The following is a 22263-nucleotide window of genomic DNA, read 5'->3' on the forward strand; positions in this document are numbered from 1 at the left end:
TGCGCTCGGGATGGTGGGGCTGGGCCCAGGCCCGCTGGGTATACATGATCTTTCACTTGTTAACTAGGGAAAAACACTAGTCACCAGTGTGGTACAAACTTGTACTTAGGTGGATTCTTCAAATTGTCAAGATTAGTTTTTATAAATTAAAATAGACTGAAAAATGTCTTGGAGACATCTTTTGAACCAAATCCCATTTCAGTGACTATTTTGTCTGGATTTCTCAGGTGAAAGAGTTAATCAAAGAATGATATGTCTCTAAAAGATGACTTACGCTGGCAATGAACTCCTTTTAAAACAGCGTCATACTAAAGTTTATTTTTCTTTACACAATTATAGAATTCAGGCAGACAAGGAGACATATATGGAGTTTTCCATTTTTAATATTTGGTTAAACAAAATACATCTTTTGTAAACAAACCCAGCACAAGGCCAACAACAAAAAGGAATAAAAGCAAGAAAAACAAAAAGCCTAGGGTTGCCCGTTATTGGGCATCAGGGTCAGGCCTGTTCACTTCCTTAAAGGAAGTGGGGCTTTTTGCCCTTGGGCATCAGCATGGGTCCCTGTTCCTAAGCACCAGAATTGGATATGAACAGAGAAACCAGCCCTGAAATGTTTAAGCGTCTTTGCATATCCCATTGGCTCATGGACTCCAAGTGCATGGGGACTCTTTCAAGTGCCATTTGCACAGGCCCAAGCGGATTTGTGGAGAGGAGTTTTCTCCTCTACCCAAGAAATGGCTTACTATCTGACAGTGCCAGTGGCCCCAAGGTCCTGCTTGTGACAATCAGCAAGGTTGGCTGTAACGTCTGGCTGGTGGTGGTTGGAATGTCATTGTGCAGGGCGGGAAAAGAGCTCCCTGTGGTGCCAAGCAGGTCTGGTGTAGAAAATGGTGCAGAAGAGACTGCGGCCGGTTGCTGAGAAGATATAACACAGTAGCCGCTTGGTGGCCTGTTACTCAGCATTAAAAAAACGGCCTTGTTGGATTGAAGATACATGTGCAGAAAAAGTGCTGGTGTCAACATGCACTCCAGTCACAGGGGGGAGAAAGCCCAGCTTCACCCCGTTAAGCTTGCTCAGGATCAACATGCAAGCCCCAGGCTGGCTTTGCTGCTGGAGAGAAGTCTGGCCAGTGGGACAGCTCTCAGACCTGCCACGACCATCGATCTGAGGGCCAGCAGGTCACCCCTGCCTGCCACCTGCCTTGAGGCAACCACATCCACTTTGGAGACACGCATATGGTATGATACTTATTTCTCCTCTTTTGTTTTCCAAAGTTACAAGAGAAAAGTGGCCTACAACTATCTGAAGAGGTAGGGGCGGGTTGAACTTCCATTGATACAGAGAGGAAACGACATGAAGATGACCAGCCCAGGTCCTATTCCATCCATACAGCACAGAACCACCCAACCTGAGCTTGGCAACTACAGTGGCAGCCTCCGAGCCTAGAGTGTCTACTGAATTGTGGCTGCCCCTACTCCAAGAAGCTTGTCTTCACAATACTTTCTTCACCCAACGCTGCCCCAAATTAGTGGAATTTGATGTCAAAAGCAGACTTTTTTTTCCTGATTTTGCCAGAGTGAGTGAACTGGGAAAACTGCTCTTTGGCTTCTCTTTTGTCCCAGAGCCTCCTAAATCAATGCTGCGAAATGGTAGGGACAACACTGGAGTGAAGAAACCAAGCCACCCCATGGCTGTCCCAGGTTGGCTTTAGCCACATCCTGTTCAGTATCCTCCTCACTTCATACTAGAATATTAGTTAATTTTTCATTATAAAACTCTGCCGGGTGCGGTGGCTCACGCCTGTAATCCCAGCACTTTGGGAGGCCAAGGCGGGCAGATCACCTGAGGTCGGGAGTTTGAGACCAGCCTGACCAACATGGAGAAACCCCGTCTCTACTAAAAATACAAAATTAGCCAGGCGTGGTGGCAGGCGCCTGTAATCCCAACTACTTGGGAAGCTGAGGCCTGAGAATCGCTTGAACCAGGAGGCGGAGGTTGCAGTGAGCCGAGATGGTGCCATTGCACTCCAGCCTGGGCAACAAGAGTGAAACTCAGTCTCAAAAACAACAACAACAAAAAACCTCCACGTATGGCCATAAACCACCCTTAAACCTGGGGATAAGGGTTGGAGACAGCATGCTGTACCGCTGCTAGGGTTTTGGACATGGTTTCCTGAGAGACCTTTATGCTCTGGGTCCTTCAAACCAGTCACATGGGGTTTGTGTGCACTATCTGCAGACCCACTGTTTTCAGACCCAGACAGGATGGAAAGTGGAGGCAGCATCTCTAGGTGAGTCTGGAGCAGCAGTGACAACTCAGCAGAACCTGTGTCAAGTCCTCATAGAAAAGGGAAAATAAGCTAGGATTCCCTCCCCGCTCCACTTTCTCCTCTGTCTCTTAAATAAAACAAGGGTTTGTGACCACTGGCCTTAAGTGCACAGAACTCCTACCTTCCTTGCCCAGGAACAAAACACTGAGTAGTTCTTATAACAGTCCACACGTCTGTCCTATTGCACTGTCAGATCTGAAGGGGAAAAACCTGATGAGATGTTTGGGGAAGTGGCAAGGGCAGACCCACTGTAGAGGCCACAGCACGTCACAGAGGACTGAAGGGGCTGAGGCGAGAGGGAGGTTGGGCAGAACTGTTACACATCGGTCCTCCAACTCTGATGAGCCTCTACCTCTTCTGGTACCACCAGCAGGAGTTCACAGTTCTTTCCTCGCAAATGATGTTTTAGAAACTTCCTATGGAAAAAGAGATAGAGAAAATGAAATGCTGGCAAGTTGCAAATTCCAGTCTCAGGACCGCAAAGTCACCTGAAACCTCACTCTACCCTCGGCAGTCCAAAACACATCCCTGTAGTCATCTGGTTTTGGAGGGTTCCACATTTGGTTACCCTCCAATCTGTCCAGTTAAAATTCCAACCTGAATTTTGCTCATCTTTGTAGTTACTGCCAAGAGTAGCTGGATCTGTGAATAAGAGTACCCAAAGTATATAAAGGACTTTTTCTTGGTTTGTTTGGAGACGGAGTTTTGCTCTTGTCGCCTGGGCTGGAGTGCAATGGCATGATCTCGGCTCACTGCAACCTCTGCCTCCCAGGTTCAAGTGATTCTCCTGCCTCAGCCTCCTGACCAGCTGGGATTACAGGCGTCCGCCACCATGCCTGGCTAATTTTTGTATTTTTAGTAGAGACAGAGTTTCATCGTGTTGGTCAGGCTGGTCTCGAACTCCTGACCTCAGGTGATCCACCCACCTTGGCCTCCCAAAGTGCTGGGATTACAGGCGTGAGCAATCGCCTCTAAAGAACTTTTACAAATGTTCTTTGGTCCTGGGGAAATTCAGTCCTCCCTGGCCTGAATGTTTGTCTTCCTTTCTATGAACTGGCAACTACACTGTCTCAGTTGTCTTAAATGGAGAGAACGTTACAATGCCAGCCCCACCAGACTAGAAGGCTGGTATCCCAGGCTGGGCATCTTCCCTACCAAAAGGACTTAAAAGTACTGATGCGCCATTGAAGATTAAGGTCAGGTCTGAGACACTATGATTCTAAGGCAGGGAGAGAATCCAAGGGCACAGGAATTTCATTTCCTTTGTCAAATAACCAGAGATGAGCTCAGTGTCCCCAACATAAGAAATGAAGCAGCCTAGCAACTTAGTCACAAAAGGTGCCGATTACCTGAGCTCGCTCTCGCCTCCAATCCACTCGGGCATCTTGAGTTTGGAGTCGAGGTTGTAGTAGGCCCCTCCCACCTCTCGAACACAGATCCAGTGCTGCCTTTTGAGGGGCAGTTTCAGTGGACCCCAGCATAGGCTGGAGGGCAGATTCATGATGAAGCCCATGACGTTAGTGAGGGCAATGACACCGACATCCCTGCAGGGGAGAAATGGTGGCAGGCTCTGATGCAGCCCATTTTCCAAGGTTCCCTGGCTGTAATACCACAACTGGCTACCTCCCCACTCATGCCATGAGCCCAAGTACTAAAAGCTTATACCACAACCGTGCTGTTCTCCATCAAGTCAAGCCTGATTCAGATTACCTGCGCTTGTCCCACCAAACAGCTTCATAGCCTTTGGTCTGAAGTGCTGCCATAATGACATTCACATCGTAGTTGCCATTTCCCAGCATGCTCTTCTTGTGAGGTGTCACCATGGTGTTTGGAGACAACCTACCAATGTGAAAAGAGGAGGGCTGAGACTTGCTGGATGCCTGAACCCCCTGACCCCGCACTACCAGGGATGGAGAGCACTTTACATTACTGCCCCTGGAAGTTAGTTTCCCCATATTCAAGTGCAATTTCCCCAGCTTCTACCTAAGTATTTTGTAAGTGTTCCATGAAGGTGACTCACTTATGAAATCCCAGCCTCCTGCAGCCTTTCTGCTCTTCCTCCTGATACTGATTTTCCTGCCTCATGCAAGCCTTTTTTTTTTTTAACATTGGAAAATAGGATTCAATCTTTTCATTTGCATGGATAGTAACTGGTGTCACTCCTTCTTTCTAGTTAAGGCCTGCAAACTTGGTAATCATTAATCATTAAATACTCAAAGGCATACAGAAGCCTAGACAGGTGACATAAATGTATAAACTGGGGTTGGATATAAGGCAATAAAAAGTAGTGAGGCCTACTGGAATGCACGACCCACCTAAAGGCATTGTGTGTGTGTGTGTGTGTGTGTGTGTAGTACTTGAATAAATTTTTCTTAAAATACCCAATAAATCAACTGAAAAAAAATTTGTGCCAGGCAAATAAAACTCAGCTGCAGCACTGGTTTGCCCACCCAGCTTGAAGCCATTTACTTCCAGGTTTCTTTAGCCAGTCTGTATTTTAAGACAAGGTCCATGCTGAAGGCATTTCTAATTCTATTATTTTACCTTCATAAACTTGTCAGGCCAGGAGCTGGGGAAAGGCCATTTTGAAGGAAGGGTTCAAGGGGCATACCTTTGGGCTTCGTGTGAAGGGGAGAAAGGGAAGTGTGGCGAGTTCCTCAGGACATAAAGTGCATGATCAAGAGGCTACTACATGCCATCTCCAGAAAAGAATCAAGACGTTAGGCCAAGGATGTCAACTCTAAAAAACTTAAGAAATCTTGTATTTTTAAAATTTTTCTGTGCACAGCAGAAATACTGGTATTTTTTTTCTTTCTTATTTTTTGAGTCAGAGTCTTGCTCTGTTGCCCAGGCTGGAGTGTGATGGCGCGATCTCAGCCCACTGCAACCTCCGTCTCCTGCATTCAAGTGATTCTCTTGCCTTAGCCTCCCAAGTAGCTGGGATTACAGGCACCCGCCACCACGCCCACCTAATTTTTGTATTTTTAGTTGAGATGGGGTTTCACTATGTTGGCCAGGCTGGTTGGTCTCGAACTCCTAACCTTGTGATCCACCCGCCTCAGCCTCCCAAAGTGCTGGGATTACAGGTGTGAGCCACTGAACTCAGCAATACTGGTATTTTTCAAATATAAAACATACTCCTGGCCAGGCGCGGTGGCTCATGCTTGTAATTCCGGCACTCTGGGAGGCTGAGGTGGGCAGATCACTTGAGGTCAGGAGTTCAAGACCAGCCTGGGTAACATGGTGAAACCCTGTCTCTACTGAAAATACAAAAATTAGCCAGGCGTGGTGGTGCATGCCTGTAGTCTCAACTACTCAGGAGACTGAGGCAGCTAACTGCTTGAACGTAGGAGGCAGAGGCTGCAGTGAGCCGAACGTAGGAGGCAGAGGCTGGATGTCACCACTGCATCCAGCCTGGGTGACAGAGTGAGACTCCGTCTCAAAAAACAAACCAACAAACAAAACAAAACAAAACCCCATGCTCCTGGCCGGGAGTGGTGGCTCACACCTGCAATCCCAGCACTTTGGGAGGCCAAGGTGGGAGTATCGCTTGAGCCTGGGAGTTAGAGACCAGCTTGGGCAACATGGCAAAACACTGTCTCTGCAAAAAATACAAAAATTAGGTGGGCATGGTGGCATGTGCCTATGGTCCCAGCTACTCGGGAGGCTGAGGTGGGAAGATCACCTGAGCCAGGGAAGTCAAGGCTGTGGTGAGCCATGACTGCACTCCAGCCTGGGTGATAGAGTAAGACCCTGTCTCAAAAAAAAAAAAAAAAAAAAAAAACCCACAGAATTAAAAACAACAAACATACTCCTGCCACTGCTTAAAACCTTCTGATGGCACCTAAAGCACTTAAATACACTCTAAACTACTTCCTTTGGCGTGCAAGGCCCTCAAGGTCCTGCAGATCTCATCTCTTACCTTTTATTACACTGACCTTCTTACTGTTCCCTAAAAACAAAGCTCTTTTTCTCACTGTGCACTCATGCACTCACTGTTCCCGCTGTCTAGAATGTTCTTTCTGTAGTTCCTTATTGTTTGGGTGTCAAATGTTACTGCCATAGAGAGGCCTTTTCTTTTCTTTTTCTTTTTTTGAGACAGAGTCTGGCTCTGTCGCCCAGGCTGGAGTGCAATGGAGCGATCTCAGCTTACTACAACCTCCGGAGAGGCCTTTTCTTGACCACCCAACCATAAGTTTCTCCCAGTCACTACCTCACATCAACCTTTTGATTTAATTACAGCCCTGTCACTACCAGATGTGTTTCTCATTGGTCTGTTTTTCTACACTAGACTGACAGCAGGGGCCTTGACTATCTGTGAACGCTACACTGCTAGGGGCCTTTGAGTGCCTGGCACAAGACAGGTGCTCAAGGAATGTTTGCTGAAATGTTCAGTGTTTATTTTTGTTATCCTTCTCTTTCCCTGTAAACATTAGTAACTGACTCTTAAAAGGGCTTATATGCTCATCTCCAGGGCTAGCAAAGAAATCTGCAACCAAACTTTATCTTACCTGTAATAATAACTATCACTTATTGAAAAATCTCTGTGCCAAGCACTATGATAAGGTACTTTAATTTGCATTTCATTTAATCTTCACAATAAACCTATGAGGATATGAATTATTTCTATTGTATAGGTCCATAAAACTGAGGTTTGGTGGTTTTAACTGACCTGCCCATGAGCACTTACAAGTGACAGAACTAGGATTCCACCGTGGATTCATTTGAATCCAAAGTTATGCTTGCTGTCTTACAGCAAGGACCCAAGAATCAGAGTGGCAGGGGATGGGGGCTTGAAAAGAAGAGAGGCCAGCTACATCCCTGAGGACTGGGGCTGAAACATAGCTTAAAAAGACAAAGGCTCTCCATGGGTACTCACACATTTGGATTAAATGAGAACACACTGCCAGGTGCAGTGGCTCACGCCTGTTATCCCAGCACTTTGGGAGGCCGAGGTGGGAGGATCACTTGAGGCCAGGAGTTTGAGACCAGCTTGGCCAACACAGTGAAACCCCATCTCTACTAAAAATACAAAAAAATTAGCCAGGTGTGGTGGCAGGTGCCTGTAATCCCAGCTACTCGGGAGGCTGAGGCAGGAGGATTGCTTGAACCCGGGAGGCAGAGGTTGCAGTGAGCCGAGATCATGACATTGTACTCCAGCCTGGGCAACAAGAGCAAAACTCTGTCTCAAAAAAAAAAAAAAAAAAAGAAAAAAAGAGAACAGAACACGTATGAAAGAAGGCCTAGCCCCTGATATAATTGGTTCCTTTCCCAAGTTTCTTGTTCCTTTCACTGAAGTCTCTGACCAGTACATGAATGAAGGCTCCAACAAGGAAAATGCTGAGTCTTCCACCTCATTCACCATCTAACTCCCTACCAGGCTCAAACCTTAGAGCAGCGCTTCCCAAGGGTGCTCCTGGAGATGCCATTTCCATGTTCATTAACAGAGGATCCCAGAAGGCATCCAATACAATAACAGCTGAATGAACCAAGTAGGTAAATGGGTTTCCTGCAGAATTCTTGGAGTCCCTAACATGCTAATCTTCACCTTGAATCTCAAGGAAAGGGGATTAGAAAATATGCTTCAGTTCCCAAACAAATTTGACCACACATTTGTTTTGAGGTGTACCTTACAGAACTAGCGTTCCAGTGATCTTTCTTCCCTGTCCTTCATCTTCCGTCTTGGATTCAAATCCTTTCCTATTACCACTCCATCTCTCTCCTAACCAGAGGCTCCTCACCTCACACCTTGACTTCTGAAACAGATTCCTAAAAATTGATCACTTTGCTTCCAAGCGCTCCTTCCACCAATTCAGCCTCTATGTTCCTGCCAAATTCACCAAGGCATCAATTCACTTCCCTTTGTATATATAGGAACTGACAATGGTACCAACTGCCTGGTTGGCCAGTCTACACTTCCTGGCCCCACTTGGCCAGCTACATCCCTCTCACTGGGCTTAGTGCACTTTAGGCACCATGATCATATGGCCTTTATTCTATTTTTTCTTCCTCTGTCACCTAGGCTGGATTACAGTGGTATGATTGTGGCTCACTGTAGCCCCAAACTCCTGGGCTCAACTGATTCTCCTGTCTCAGCCTCCCTCTTGAGCCACTGTGCCCAGCAGCCTCTATTCTTTTATCCTATTTCCTGTTCCAAGCCAAATCCTACAGCTTCTTCACACCCTATCTCTTCCATAGGATCTTCCCTGGATCCTCTGTAAAAAAGGGAGGGAGAGTGAGGAACATACATATCTGAGTTCATATCCTAGCACCGATCAACACTAACTGTGGGATTTAATCTCCATGCCTGTTACCTTGCCTGTAAAAATGGAAATAATTACTATTTTATAGGACTGTTGGAGAATTCAGTTATTTCATATATGTTCAATCAAACACTAAATCCCTGGATAGTTTTTTACTCTATATCCCTCACAGCTAGGCACTGGCAACTCAATAAACACATGTTGGGCAATTTGAATACAGGAAATATTGAGTAGCTTCCATCTCATTCTAGAGGAATGGTCATTTGAATAAGTGGGGCCCACCCAGCGTATTCACCACACCAGCACTTGCTTGTACTTTTAACAGTAATCAAGTGGCCACTGTGTTAGCTGCTTTTATGGGCTTTATCACTTCCAGCCATCTTGAGATACCATAAACATGGAAGCTGAGGTGCAAAGGTTATGGTGACTTGCATAGTCAGGCACAGCTGGTGAGTGGCAGGGCTAGGGTCAGCCTCTACCCTAAGACAATACTGAACAGTGCTCTGGATATTTCAACACACCAGTCCCACTGAGTTCCATGGGATCCTGATGATTCCAGTGGAAAGTATTCTTGAGACTCCTTGGCTAACTCCTGTTTGGGACTGTCTTAATGATTTCCATAGAAATTCTGGGCTACAAAGTGAGCCTCTCACTTCTGTCATCCACAGCCAGAGGTTAGAGCCATGAGATGTGAAGTGATGTAAAAGTGAAAAGACGGGCCGGGCGCAGTGGCTCAGGCCTGTAATCCCAGCACTCTGGGAGGCCGAGGTGGACGGTTCATGAGGTCAGAAGATCGAGACCATCCTGGCTAACACGGTGAAACCCCATCTCTACTAAAAATACAAAAAAGTAGCCGGGCGTGGTGGTGGGCACCTGTAGTTCCAGCTACTTGGGAGGCTGAGGCAGGAGAATGGCCTGAACCTGGGAGGCGGAGCTTGCAGTGAGCCGAGATCATGCCACTACAATCCAGCCTAGACAACAGAGCGAGAGACTCAGTCTCAAAAAAAAAAAAAAAAAAAAAAAAGTGAAAAGACGGGCTCTAGTCCAGGTCTCCCCACTGTCTGTGTCCTCAGATAAGTCCCTGTTCCTCTCTCATGGTTTCCACTGTGTCTGACTATGGTGATGATTTTGGATATTAATGAAAAAGGAGATGGGAGACATTTCATCAAGATTCTTTTCCCCGCCCTAATTCTTTCTTTCCTTATCAGATCTGAAGAGATGTGACATCAGAAAATATGGCTCAGAACTTCCTGATGTTTCTAAATCAGGCATGGGTCAAAGAGCTAGGCACACATTAGTAATCCGTAGGTGTTAGCTATTATTACTATGTGTTTGCCTAGCCCTTGGACAAGAGAATTCAAGTCTCTAGAGGTTAATACTTAACAACAACTTTTCTCAGTTATAACCACCATACTTCTAAATGTGGCCCCTTCCACCTGCTCAAGGACTATGTAATGGGGAGGCTGGAATAGTCACCCTCTGTGGTAGAGAATGCTAATTGTTCACCAATATCCCCAATCTCTTTGTTCCTTCCAACTTTCATTAGATTTTTTTCCCTTGATACCAAGCTACTTTTTGCCTAGATTTTTTTTTTTTTTTTTTTTTTTGAGATAAGGTCTCACTCTTTTGCCCAGGCTGGAATGCAGTGGCACGAACATGGCTCACTGCAGCCTCGACCTCCTGGACTCAAGCCATCCTCCCATCTCAGCCTCCCAAGTAGCTGGACTACAGGCGTGAGCCCCCATGCCTAGCTAATTTTTAAATTTTTTGTAGAGATAGGGTCTCACTATGTTGCACAGGCTGGTCTCAAACTGCTGGACTGAAGCCATCCACCCAACTCGGCCTCCCAAAGTGCTGGGATTACAGGCATAAGTCACCAAGCCCAGCCGTGGTTAAATTTTAATATTAAATATCCAAGGCCGGGCACGGTGGCTCACGCCTGTAATCCCAGCACTTTGGGAGGCCAAGGTGGGTGGATCACGAGGTCAGCCTGGCCAACATGGTGAAACCCCGTCTCTACCAAAAATACTAAAATTAGCCGGATGTGGTGGCGGGCGTCTATACTCTCAGCTACTCAGGAGGCTGAGGCAGGAGGATTCCTTGAACCCGGAAGGCAGAGGCTGCAGTGAGCCCAGATCACGCCACTGCAATCCAGCCTAGGCAGACAGAGCAAGACTCCGTCTCGGGTGGGGGGAAAAATCCTATTTGGGAGAGGAATGCAGAACTAGATGTAAGAATCTGATCACTAAAAAACTGGGATGAGTCTAGTGAAAATGTTTCAGGCCTGAGCATTTTCAAAACCACCTAGCAAAGCTGCCATCATGTAATTTGATTTCTATGACCCTTTTTTTCAAACCTTAGACCCCCCCTTTTTTTTTTTGAGAGATGGGAGTCTCACTCTGTTGCCCACGCTACAGTACAGTGGTGCGATCTTGGCTCACTGCAACCTCCACCTCCCGGGTTCAAGCGATTCTCCTGCCTCAGTTTCCCGAGTAGCTGGGACTACAGGCGTGTGCCATCACCCCAGCTAATTTTTGTTTTTTTTAAATAGAGACATGGTTTTGCTATATGTTGGCCAGGCTGGTCTCAAACTCCTAACCTCAGGTGATGTGCCCACCTCTGCCTCCCAGAGTGCTGGGATTACATGCGTGAGCCACCGTGCCTGGCCCACATTCTTTATATAAAATGATGAGATCTAATATCTACATCTGTATACATATACACTGATGACACTTGCCCAGTTTATCTTTTCTCCAGTTTCACAGGTTGAAAACAGATGCTTTTTAAACAAATGACCTCTTTTTGCAGATGTTACGACTATGTTCAAATCCTGGACCAAGCCTCTGACACACCTGACTCCTCTCTTCCTGTCCTTGTTGCCGCCATGTTGAGTCATTAGCTCAGCTCTGAGTTCCTATTCATTTGTAAGCATGAATCATCTCATATCCACAACTCTATTGAAACTCCACCCTGCTTTTGTATTTTGCTTCTTTTTTCTGGCTAAAATTCAACTGCTAGGATGAACTTCCTCTCAACAAATAGTGCTTATCAACATTTCCCTCCCATTTCTACCATTCACTAGCCACACTTTTAAACAGCATAGAATTATATCTGCTAAGGTCCAAATTGATCACTTTTCACTTTTTAATTGCTCTGAATGCCAGGGTTCTAACTTCACTTAAATCTAATCTCAAGGCCTGGTTAAAGCATAGCTGAGATGTGCTTCTCAGGGGCTGAGGCCTGTTCGACTCATTTTCTCTATGGTGCCTCATAGTGCCTGGCACTCTGCAGGCAGCTAGTCAATGTTTGTTTAAAAAATTCCATCTTCTCTCCCTCACCTCTTCTCCCTTTGCTTTTTCCTCTAGATTCCTTTCACACTTCTGTATTTTTTGTTCCTACCTACTCATACATTCTTTCAATATAAAATACTCTACACAGAATTCCACTTCTGGAGTTGGGACAGAATACATGCCCTTATGTGCTGGCTTGCCAGCACTTTTTGGATCTTTATATTATGCTGCTAGAATTGGGGAATGCAGTACAATTTGCTAAAGCTTCAAAAGGAATAGGATCTTAGTTCCATGTGGGCATTTGGCAAATATTTAGCATTCTTCTATTCAGGAGAACAAAGCTGAGAAACTCTTGTTATCATCCACACACACTTGATGAGCACAGTCCAGAACGTCAGTGCTGGCCCAGCTCAGCAGCTGGAGGAACAGCTACTGATAGCACTCTACAGGCGCTTCCAGTACTCGAGAAACAGGAGAGCGGTTAGCGGGGCAGGTTCTAGAATCAAAAGGCGTGGGGCCAAATTCTGCCATCAATACCTGTGAACTCTCTGTGCCATGATTTCCTCAACTGGAAAAATGGGCAGCAACAGAATCCATCTTGGAAGATCAGTGTGAGGACTGAGTGGACACAAGGAAAGCACTCAGAACGGTGCTTTGCACCAAGTGTTCATGTGTGTTAGTGATCCTATCATTATTCCCATAGTCAGATCAGGGGCCAAATGTACAGAAGTGAAAACTTTTCTACCAGAGTGTGACTGGATACACAGAATCTTGTTTCTGGAATTTATTTACTAGTAGGTGAAACTGGGCAAACCGCCTAAAATGAATCCTAGTTTCCTAAGTTCATCACTGATAAGGTTGTTGCAAGATTGTTCATACATATCACAAAGTACTAAGCCATTGAGGTACTCACCCTGAGTCCTTTCCTTCTCCCTAGTTTTAGCTCAGGAAATAATTTGCAAATATCTGATTAGGAGTAGGAGAAATACTAATGGCTGGCCAAAAGGAAGCATGTACTGGGTCCTCCTTTCAGTGACATGACCTGATGATCTGAGACGAATTATTTTATCTCCCAGTGCCCCAGGTCCTGAAGAGTCAATTCTACTTGCTGCCAGATAATGGCCATGATGCAAATGATATATTAGCTCTGGTAAGGCATTACTCTGGTTACTACTGGCATTGGAAAATAATTACTCTCATTATAGTTTTGTCTGCATCTGGGGATTAACATTCTTCTAAGAGTAGGCCTTTGGCTCTTTCAGGGCAAATGGTCCATACCTGTGTTTTACAAATCACCCCAAATAGGTTGCTTCCAGCTGTAATTCTGGTCCCTATGTGGCAACAATTTCACTTCCAAGCTAAGAGAGTAAGAAAAAGGTCTTCTGGAATTGCTAATATGCACTGCTTGAAGAATGCTTGAGCTTCTCTGCAGCGAGGACTGCGCGGGCCTAACTCCTTCTAGTCGGGGTCATCAGGCAAGATCATCACCTGAGTTGCTATGGACTGCAGACATGCTGTTGTGTCCATTAAGACACCACATAACTGACTCTCAAAACCTTTAATAAAGTAATTCTAGAAAATCAAAGCAAAGAGAAAAAAGCTGAACTTCTTTTTTTGTTTTTCCGAGACCTGTCACCCAGGCTGGAGTGCAGAGTGGTGCAATCTTGGCTCACTGCAACCTCCACTTCCCAAGTTTATGCGATTCTCCTGCCTCAGCCTCCCGACTAGCTGGGACTACAGGCGTGCACCACCACACCGGGCTAATTTTTGTATTTTTAGTAGACACAGGGTTCCACCATGTTGGACAGGCTGGTCTCAAACTCCTGAACTCAGGTGATCTGCCCTCCTCGGCCTCCCAAAGTGCTGGGATTACACCGTACTTGGCCAAAACCTGAACCTCTATTAACCTGTGGGGTGGCATTTGTTCTAAGTGGGTAAGAAAGGCCATCTAGAATAAAGGAGAAAGAAGAGATCTGGAGTCAACTTCAAATTATAGCTTTGCTATTTAGAAGCTATTTGGACATATTACCTGACCTTTCTGCCTATCAGTATAATACAGGCAGTGAAATGACTGTTGGGAGAGCTTCACAAAGCAATGTATGAACAGCACTACTGCCAGCACATGGCCTCACAGAAAAGCTGAGCATTGTTTATACATCTTGCTTTTGGTACCCACCACATTCCACCTTTAAAGACAGGTGACTGAACGTGTACGCATCTAGTCCCACTTCTAGACTGTAAACTCCTCGGCAGCAGAGCTTTACAGGCATTATAGCATAGTGGTCAACAGCATAGATATAAGAATTCAACCCCAGCTCCAAGTCTTGTTATCTTGGGCGAGGTACTGAACTAAATGTGTCTTCATCAGTAAAATGGAAATAACATCACATATTAACACGTATTCCATGGGACTGTTGAAGATCACTCAAGAAAACACAGCTGGCCGGGCGCGGTGGCTCACGCTTGTAATCCCAGCACTTTGGGAGGCCGAGGCGGGCGGATCACGAGGTCAGGAGTTCGAGACCACGGTGAAACACCGTCTCTACTAAAAAAAAAAATACAAAAAATTAGCCGGGCGTGGTGGCGGGCGCCTGTAGTCCCAGCTACTCGGAGAGGCTGAGGCAGGAGAATGGCGTGAACCCGGGAGTTGGAGCTTGCAGTGAGCCGAGGTCGAGCCACTGCACTCCAGCCTGGGTGACAAAGCGAGACTCCGTCTCAAAAAAAAAAAAAAAAAAAAAAAAAAAAGAAAAGAAAACACAGCTGAGGCTATGAGTACTTTCCTAGCCCACCGTAAGTGCCCGATAAATGGTAGTGATTATCTTTTCCTGTCTTGTGTCCCTTATACCTGCTAACGGAATCTAGCTAATACCTACAGCTTTGAAGGTTTATGAAGCTGAGACACTGCCCCACCCACAGAAATCCAGAAATATCAGTATCAAGATGCCAAGAAGGGTCCCCTACCTCTGGAAAATCTCTTGCAGCGTATCCCGGGTGAAGGCATTGCTGTCCTGGAAGACGTTATTGAGGGCGTGGAGGGCACAAAGCTCCCTGCGCTGTTTCTCATGGTAGATTTGTGGGGGTGCTGCCTGGGGCAGCTCCAATGATTCAGATTTGGCCTTGTCTCCTTTCCATGGCACACAACTCATGTTTTTTGTTTTAGGTTCCAGAGATGGCTATAAACACCCCACTCTTCCCTCTAGAGGAAGAATGTAAGCTTCTCAGTCTTTTCCGGATTCCTGAGGTCCACCTTATTCTCTGGTGTCCATGATTTATGCTTTGTCACTGGGAGAAAAGATTGGAATCAAAAGGAAAAAAAAACCCCACCTCTTCTCTCTTCTCAATAGAAAAATAACTTTTGGATTACTTTTATTTTGCTACCACTGTCAAAGTGCAGAATTTAAAAAAACACATAAAATGTAAGACCTTGTTTCCGTTTCCCCACCCTTCCCTCCCACCCCCCTCCAAAATCCCCACGATTTTCTTGCTGTTTCCCTCTGCAAATGCCAGGCCTCAAAGCAGGAGGACCGAACACAATCGGTCACATCGCTCCTTTTCTTCCATTTCTTTCGAACCACGACGCCAATGACTCGGGAGACAAGGCCTGGGTGACGGATAAATTTAGCGCACGAGTCGAGTAGCTAGCGCGGGCCGGCAGGCGTGGGACCGCGAGCCGCGCGGGGGCCTCGGGGGCAGCCCTCCATCCCCTCGGGTACGGTGGGGCCCGCAGGGCGCGGCTCCCTCGGAAGGCGCGGACTCTAGCCCTCTGGCCGCGGCCCTGCGGAGGAGGAGACAACTCCGGTCAGCGGCGAGCGGGCGCGGGAAGTGCGCGGCGGGGCCGGCCCCTGCCCGAGGGAAGGTTCCGCGCGGCGAAGGGCTGGCCCGCGAGGGGTGGGGCCGGACAGTCAGCCTCGCGCTCCCGGGCCCGCGCCCACCCGGCTCGCAGCCCCTACACAAACCTCCCCGCCCGTCACGTGAGCGCAGGCCCAGACGCCCTCCCGCCGCAGACCCCAGCGCCGCCGAGACTGCTCGCCACTGGCGGTCCCCTCGCCGCAGCCGGCCGCCACCTGGAGTGCGCGCCGCCAACTGGGCCGTGCGGGCGGGCGCGCGCACCTGAGCCCGACGTCAGCGGCCCCCGCCCGGCGCGTGCTCCGGAAACGCCCTCCCGCGCCGTCCTCACTCCTCCCAGCCGTGGCGTCACGCCTGACGTAAGTCTGACGTCATCGGCACCGGCCTGGGAGCCGCAGACGCCGGGCGTGTAGGGGCGCAGTTCAACGGTTGGGGTGTTGCAAAGGCCGTGGGTGTGGGGCTGCGGGCTGCGCACCTCGGCGGCGGCCGGCAGGGTTGGGGTCCAGCCGCTCGGCTCGGCGCAGCCCCTAGCGGGGCGGCCTGAGGGAGTCCTGCCTGGACGCCAGCCTGCCCTTCTCCCGGGCGTGGGCGTTGTTTCCGGGCGGCAGCCAGGCCAGCGGCTGCAGTCCGCGGCTTTCAGCACCCGTCCCTTCTCTGTGCCGGGCTTTTCGGCCGAACGTTCTCGCTCCTTCTGCGTTGACTGTTTTATGTGTGGTTAACGCGCGGCTCACCAGGGGGGATTTTGAAGCACCTGATTCGGTCGGGCGCAAATTGCCTTGGTTAGTGGGCCCGACCGTGCCGCACTGTCCAGGGAGCGTCAAGGGTAGGTGTCTCGCTGGGAGTCACATTTCAAGTGGAAAGGAGAATCCTGTTGCAGTTCCTTGGTGTCGCATTTCGGTTCACTACACACAAGCCACTGCCTTCTTGCCTGGGGGCTCCCCGCTCTTCTCACGGTGGCTTTCCTCTCTGCAGAGACCTCTGCGCGAGGTATACCTAAGCGCATTGTGTGCGTCTTCGGGAAAAGGCGAAAACTACTCGCAGTCCCACGTGGATTTCATTTTTTCCCCTTTACCTACTCTTAGGGTGCGTGGTAGGCATCATTATCCACCTTAGCTGCCCTTCTTTTGGGTTTTCTGTAAAACTGGAAAAACGAGAAGAAACTGTTGCACTTTAAATTTAGTTGTTTTGTTTTGTTTTTTGGAGACGGAGTTTCACTCTTGTTGCCCAGACTGGAGTGCAATGGCATGATCTCCGCTCACCGCAACGTCCGCCTCCCGGGTTCAAGCAATTCTCCTGCCTCAGCCTCCCGAGTAGCTGGGATTGCAGGCATGCGCCACCACGCCCGGCTAATTTTGTGTGTTTAGTAGAGGGGTTTCTTCATGTTGGTCAGGCTGGTCTCGAACTCCCGACCTCAGGTGATCCACCCGCCTTGGCCTCCCAAGGTGTTGGGATTACAGAAGTGAGCCACCGTGCCCGGCCTTTTTTTTTTTTTTTTTTTTTTTTAAGATGGAGTTTAACTTTTGTCGCCCAGGCTGAATTGCAACGGGGCGATCTCGGCTTACTGCAACCTTCACCTCCTGGACTCAAGCGATTCTCATGTCTCAGCCTCCCGCGTAGCTGGGATTACAGGCTCCTGCCACTACGCACGGCTAATTTTTGTATTTTTAGTAGAGACGGGGTTTCACCATGTTGGCCAGGCTGGTCTCGAGCTCCTGAGATCCACCCGCCTCGGCCTCCCAAAGTGCTGGGATTACAAGCGTGAGCCACCGCGCCCGGCCTGAAGTTTTATTTATTTTTGAGACAGGGTCTTGCTCTCTTTCCCAGGCTGGAGTGCAGTGGCGCGTTCACGGCTCACCCACAGCCTCTGGGCTCAAGCGATCTTCCTGCCTCAGCCTCCTGAGTAGCTGGGACTACAGGCATGCATCACTACACCTGGCTAATTTTTATTTTTATTTTTGTAGAGGTGGGGTTTCATCACGTTGCCCAAACTGGTCTCGAACTCTTTCCTGGGCTCAAGTGATCTGCCCATCTTGGCCTCCCAAAGTGTTAGGATTACAGGTGTAAGCCACTACACCTGGCAAACGCGACTATTTTAAAACCATTACCCTCAACGTTATGATTTAACACGCTGGAGTGCCTGCCTCAGGGTGAGGAGCCCTCTGGCTCTGTCCAGCCAACTTTTGAATTAAATTTTTGTGGCCGGGCGTGGTGGCTCACGCCTGTAATCCCAGCACTTTCGGAGGCCGAGGCGGGCGGATCATGAGGTCAGGAGATTGAGACCATCCTGGCTAATACGGTGAAACCCCATCTCTACTAAAAAATACAAAAAAAAAATTAGCCAGGCGTGGTCGCGGTCGCCTGTAGTCCCAGCTACTCGGGAGGCTGAGGCAGGAGAATGGCGTGAACCTGGGAGGCGGAGCTTGCAGTGAGCCGAGATCGTGCTACTGCACTCCAGCCTGGGCAACAGAGACTCCATCTCAAAAAAAAAAAAAAAAAAAAAAAAAAAATTAATTTGTAAGCTACCCACGGCTATGGTTATATTTACATATGAATAGTTTGAGGGCTTGCTCTGCAGCAAGCAGTGTTCTAAGTGCTTTACATATATTAGTTCATTTACAGCTGATTTTATTCTATTAGATACTTTATTTCTTTAAAGGAGAAAACAAGCTCTAAGAAGTTAATTTGCTTAAAAGGTCACATACATATGATATGTGAACCCAGTACATAGTGAATACAGAATTTGAACCTAGGCTCCAACTTTTCTTCAGAAAGACGTGTAGATGGGTAGGGTAAGGAATTCCTTCTATAAAATGTCATGATAGAGTTCCCTGTTCAATTCAAAAGTACCTGCTCTGAGAGTTCTTTTCTGGGTAAAGGCTATAGTGCAAAGGGCATTTTTTTAGTTCGCTATTAGCTGTCAGCACATTCTGGACTTGAACTCTTTTTTTTTTTTTTTTTTTTTTTTTTTTTTTGAGATGGGGTTTCGCTCTTGTTGCCCCGGCTGGAGTGCAATGACTCGATCTTGGCTCACTGTAACCTCTGCCTCCCGAGTTCGAGCGATTCTTGTGCCTCAGCCTCCTGAGTAGTTGGGATTACAGGCATGCACCACCACACCCAGCTAATTTTGTATTTGTAGTAGAGACGGGGTTTCTCCATGTTGGTCAGGCTGGTCTCGAACTCTCGACCTCAGGTGATCTGCCCACCTTAGCCTCCCAAAATGCTGGGATTACAGGCGTGAGCCACCGCATCCGGCCGACTTGAACTCTTTGGAAGAGCCAGTTGGTGAGATGCTATCAATCTGGGCCATAAAGGAAAAGCCAAAATCTGTTTTTTAAAATGTTCTACTCTCAATACAACACAACACCTCTGGTCACCAAAATGTGTGGATTTCTCCCCACCAGCAACCCATCAGTGCTGCAGGGGACACCAGCTGGATGTCCTCTAGTTCAATTCAATTCGTCTCACACTGTCTACCTGGAGATACTGTCAGATCCCACTGATTAAGGGCTCAGTCCCACAAAACTGTGCCCCTCCTTCAGAAGCCCGTTATGAGTTCAGGCCTCCAGTACTTCGTTTTTTTTTTTTTTTTTTTTTGTGTGAGTGGGAGTCTCGCTCTGTTGCCCAAGCTTGAGTGCAGTGGTGTGATCTTGGCTCACTGCAACCTCCGCCCCCCCCCCCCCCCGGGTTCAAGGGCTTCTCCTGCCTCAGCCTCCAGAGTAGCTGGGATTACAGGCACATGCCACCACGCCCAGCTAATTTTTGGTAGAGACAGCGTTTCACCATGTTGGCCAGGCTGGTCTCGAACTACTAACCTCAGGTGATCCACCCGTCTCAGCCTCCCAAAGTGCTGGGATTACAAGTGTGAGCCATTGCTCCTGACCCATATAGGATGGAGGTGAGCAATTTGGCAAGGAAGAAATTAAAAAGCAGATAAGAACAGTATCAAGACCATTGGAATCAGATGACTTCCTGTCCAAGATTCCCAGCTGTGTTTGTGCAAATAAGACTTGATAGTAGTGGAAAACAGGGACAAGAAGAGACTGTCTCTTTCTTCTCAGGTAGATCCCCAAAACTGAAAGCCATTTTCAATCCTGCCACTTGCTCACTAAAGATTTAGGGTTTAGGTCCAAACCCTAAATCTTGGATTCCTTATCTTCTCAAACATGCTCTTGTTTGCTTGATGCCTGGTTCGAGTGGCCAAGGCCGACATTCGTAGACGTTGGTTAATCCCTAATTTTGCCAAACAATGACGGCCTAGGCTTTTCCGGCTTTTGAAACAGGAATTCAAGACACTAAAACGTGTGTTGATGGCATTTTGGGTTGGGGCTTTTCACAACTGATGACACTGGAAAAATAACCCATAGGGAACTACCTTATGAGACCCTAGATTTCGGTTTAGCAGTTCACCACAAAAGTGGTGAGGTGTTTTTTGGCTTTTAATTTTAGCTGCTTGCCTCTGTTTTTAGTTCGTGTGATTGTCTCCGCAAAGGCAGTGAATGGAGAATTCTCCCTAAGGTCAGCATTTAATTATTGCCTCACTCTGGCTGCTATAGTATTACAACTCTTGGAACGTACAGCATCGATCCTACTATTAAAGTTGCCTGGAGCATGCCAGCACGTTGGACATCGGCATTCCAGCAACTGCCTCAGTCACTGAATCGAGTGGGAGGCTCATTTTGCAGTTTACTATCTCCATGAGCAGGTCCAGGCGCGGGACCTGTTCTATGACTCGATTGGGTCCTGCCCTTGTCCGTCATCGGAAGGCTTACAGCGCCTACTGTTTTGCAGTAAGATTTGCAGGCTTAGTACCGCCTCTGGAAACAAGGAGCGTGAAGGGGCGTTGACGAGTAACGTTGTTTGTATTTCTCTCCTCATTGGATGGCTGCTGTGTCAGTCACACTCTTCTCTGCTCCCGTTGGCGGGAAGGCTTCAGGCGGGTAGCGGGGACTCGGTACTGCCCCCTCCCAAGCTGGGAGCAGGGCGCGTGATGTCGCAGACATTTGTTGTTGGGATTTGGGCCTCATTAATTATTCATTAGGTACTTGAAAGCTCTGCAGGGATTGGTGGCTGAGAGGCCTAGTCTATTGTTTCTTAGCTAGAGGTACGTGTCACCCAGTACGCGGCTGGAGTTTTGCATAAATTATTCCGATAAGGAGCGGGGCGGGGCTCTGTGCATAGATTAGTCAAATGAGCCTGGGAGGGAGGGAAGCCGGCTACGAATTAGCCTAAGTTATTAAAGATGGCGACGGAGCGCAGTCGCTCCGCGATGGACTCGCCGGTCCCGGCCTCTATGTTCGCCCCCGAGCCCAGCTCCCCGGGGGCGGCCAGGGCCGCGGCGGCCGCCGCCCGACTCCACGGCGGCTTTGACTCGGACTGCAGCGAGGACGGCGAGGCGCTCAACGGCGAGCCAGAGCTGGACCTCACCAGCAAGGTAGGCCCGGGCGGCGGCGGCGGGCGCTGAGGGGAGCGGGCGGCTGGCCGAGCAGTCTCCGGGGCGACGGCGGGGCCAGCGGCCGCCCTGTCCGCGGGGAGCGCGGAACGGGAAGAAGGGGCCGAGCCCGCCCACCTGCTAGTCTCCGGGACGTGCGGGGGTTCGCGGCGCGAGGGGCCGTCCCCATGGTCCCCGCACCCACCTTGGCTCCCCCGCGTCGCCAACCCAGCCTCCCGCCCTCCCGTCTCCCGCCGAGATCGTAACCCCTCGGCTCTGCCACGTGGAACGGGGGCGCCCGATGCCAGCTGCGCTCCGCGCGTTCCCTGTCCCCGCTCAGTGCCCCTCCCCGTTCTTCGGGTCCCCACTTGAGGGGATTCGGAGACCGAGAGTCTCCTCTCCCTGGACCGCGCGGGACAGCAGAGGGGCGAGGGGGCCCGGGCAGGGGGCCGAGACGCTCATGAAGACAGGTAGTCGGAGGCCAGGGCAGGGTGGCCGCCGCGTCTCTTCCCAGACTCGGGAAAGGAAACAGAAAGTAGTCGCTCAGCTGGGGAGGAGCATGTCCGAGAATGTCTACTTTTCGAGGCCACCCGAAACAAAATGGAAAGATGGTCAGGCTCCTTAGTCTCGCTATCCTGTGAGTGGAAGCTCATCTTGTATGAGTGGAGCAGTGAAGGACGTTTAAAACCGTGTTTTTTGAGCTGTCGAGAAGGTAGGCAGGAATTAAGGCCTCGCCAACGGCTTGACATTGTGAAGAATAGAAAAGTAAATACAAGATGTGACTGGTGTTTTGAAGGTGCTTAACGTTCCTTAGGGAAAGAATGCCAACTTGGGAGTCAGACAGGGCTGGGTTCCCTTTCCTGCCCTACCATCGAAAGGCTGTGTGACGTTGGGAAAGTTTCTTAACCTTTCAGTTCTCCAACCACCTCATCTTAAGAAAGTACAGATGGGTTGTAAAAATTAGAAATATTTAAGAAGACACTTAATAGTGCCTGATGCATACTAGAGACTCAGTAAATGTTTGAAGTGAACGAGATAGTTCCTAATTTCCTGTGCAGATTAAATAGCAGTGGGTGAAAGATAGAACACCAATACCACCACTT

General features: G+C 48.6%; 2 protein-coding genes across 3 annotated transcripts in view; one reads left to right on the forward strand and one right to left on the reverse strand.

The window, feature by feature from the left end:
- Positions 1-365: 365 nt before the first annotated feature.
- JOSD1 (Josephin domain containing 1) lies at positions 366-15534 on the reverse strand. The gene is made up of 4 exons (XM_054675984.2): positions 14848-15534; positions 4044-4172; positions 3683-3877; positions 366-2749 (listed from the first exon to the last, which is right to left on the reverse strand). Exons 1-4 carry the CDS (start codon positions 15030-15032, stop codon positions 2650-2652), a joined length of 609 nt encoding a protein of 202 aa, XP_054531959.1. The 5' UTR covers positions 15033-15534; the 3' UTR covers positions 366-2649.
- Positions 15535-16149: 615 nt separating this feature from the next.
- Positions 16150-22263, forward strand: part of GTPBP1 (GTP binding protein 1) — a 32448-nt gene continuing 26334 nt past the window's right edge. Inside the window, exons 1-2 of one of the 2 annotated variants that reach the window (XM_003317239.6) lie at positions 16150-16555; positions 20199-21163. In XM_003317239.6, coding sequence (XP_003317287.1) covers positions 20972-21163 — 192 coding nt within the window. In that variant the 5' untranslated portion in view covers positions 16150-16555; positions 20199-20971. Of the gene's footprint in view, positions 16556-20198; positions 21164-22263 lie in introns of those variants that run through there. The other variant, XM_063807845.1, reaches the window with a different exon arrangement.

The sequence above is a fragment of the Pan troglodytes genome, chromosome 23 (assembly GCF_028858775.2).
Source record: "Pan troglodytes isolate AG18354 chromosome 23, NHGRI_mPanTro3-v2.0_pri, whole genome shotgun sequence".
Classification (NCBI taxonomy): Eukaryota; Metazoa; Chordata; class Mammalia; order Primates; family Hominidae; genus Pan; species Pan troglodytes.

Excerpts from the sequence above, each read along its gene's own strand:
- JOSD1 (XM_054675984.2), bottom strand. The coding sequence starts at position 15,032 with ATGAGTTGTGTGCCATGGAAAGGAGACAAGGCCAAATCTGAATCATTG. Across the intron at positions 4,173-14,847 it reads CTGCAAGAGATTTTCCAGAG|GTTGTCTCCAAACACCATGG; the intron begins GTAGGGGACCCT and ends TCACATTGGTAG. Across the intron at positions 3,878-4,043 it reads GTTTGGTGGGACAAGCGCAG|GGATGTCGGTGTCATTGCCC; the intron begins GTAATCTGAATC and ends TCTCCCCTGCAG.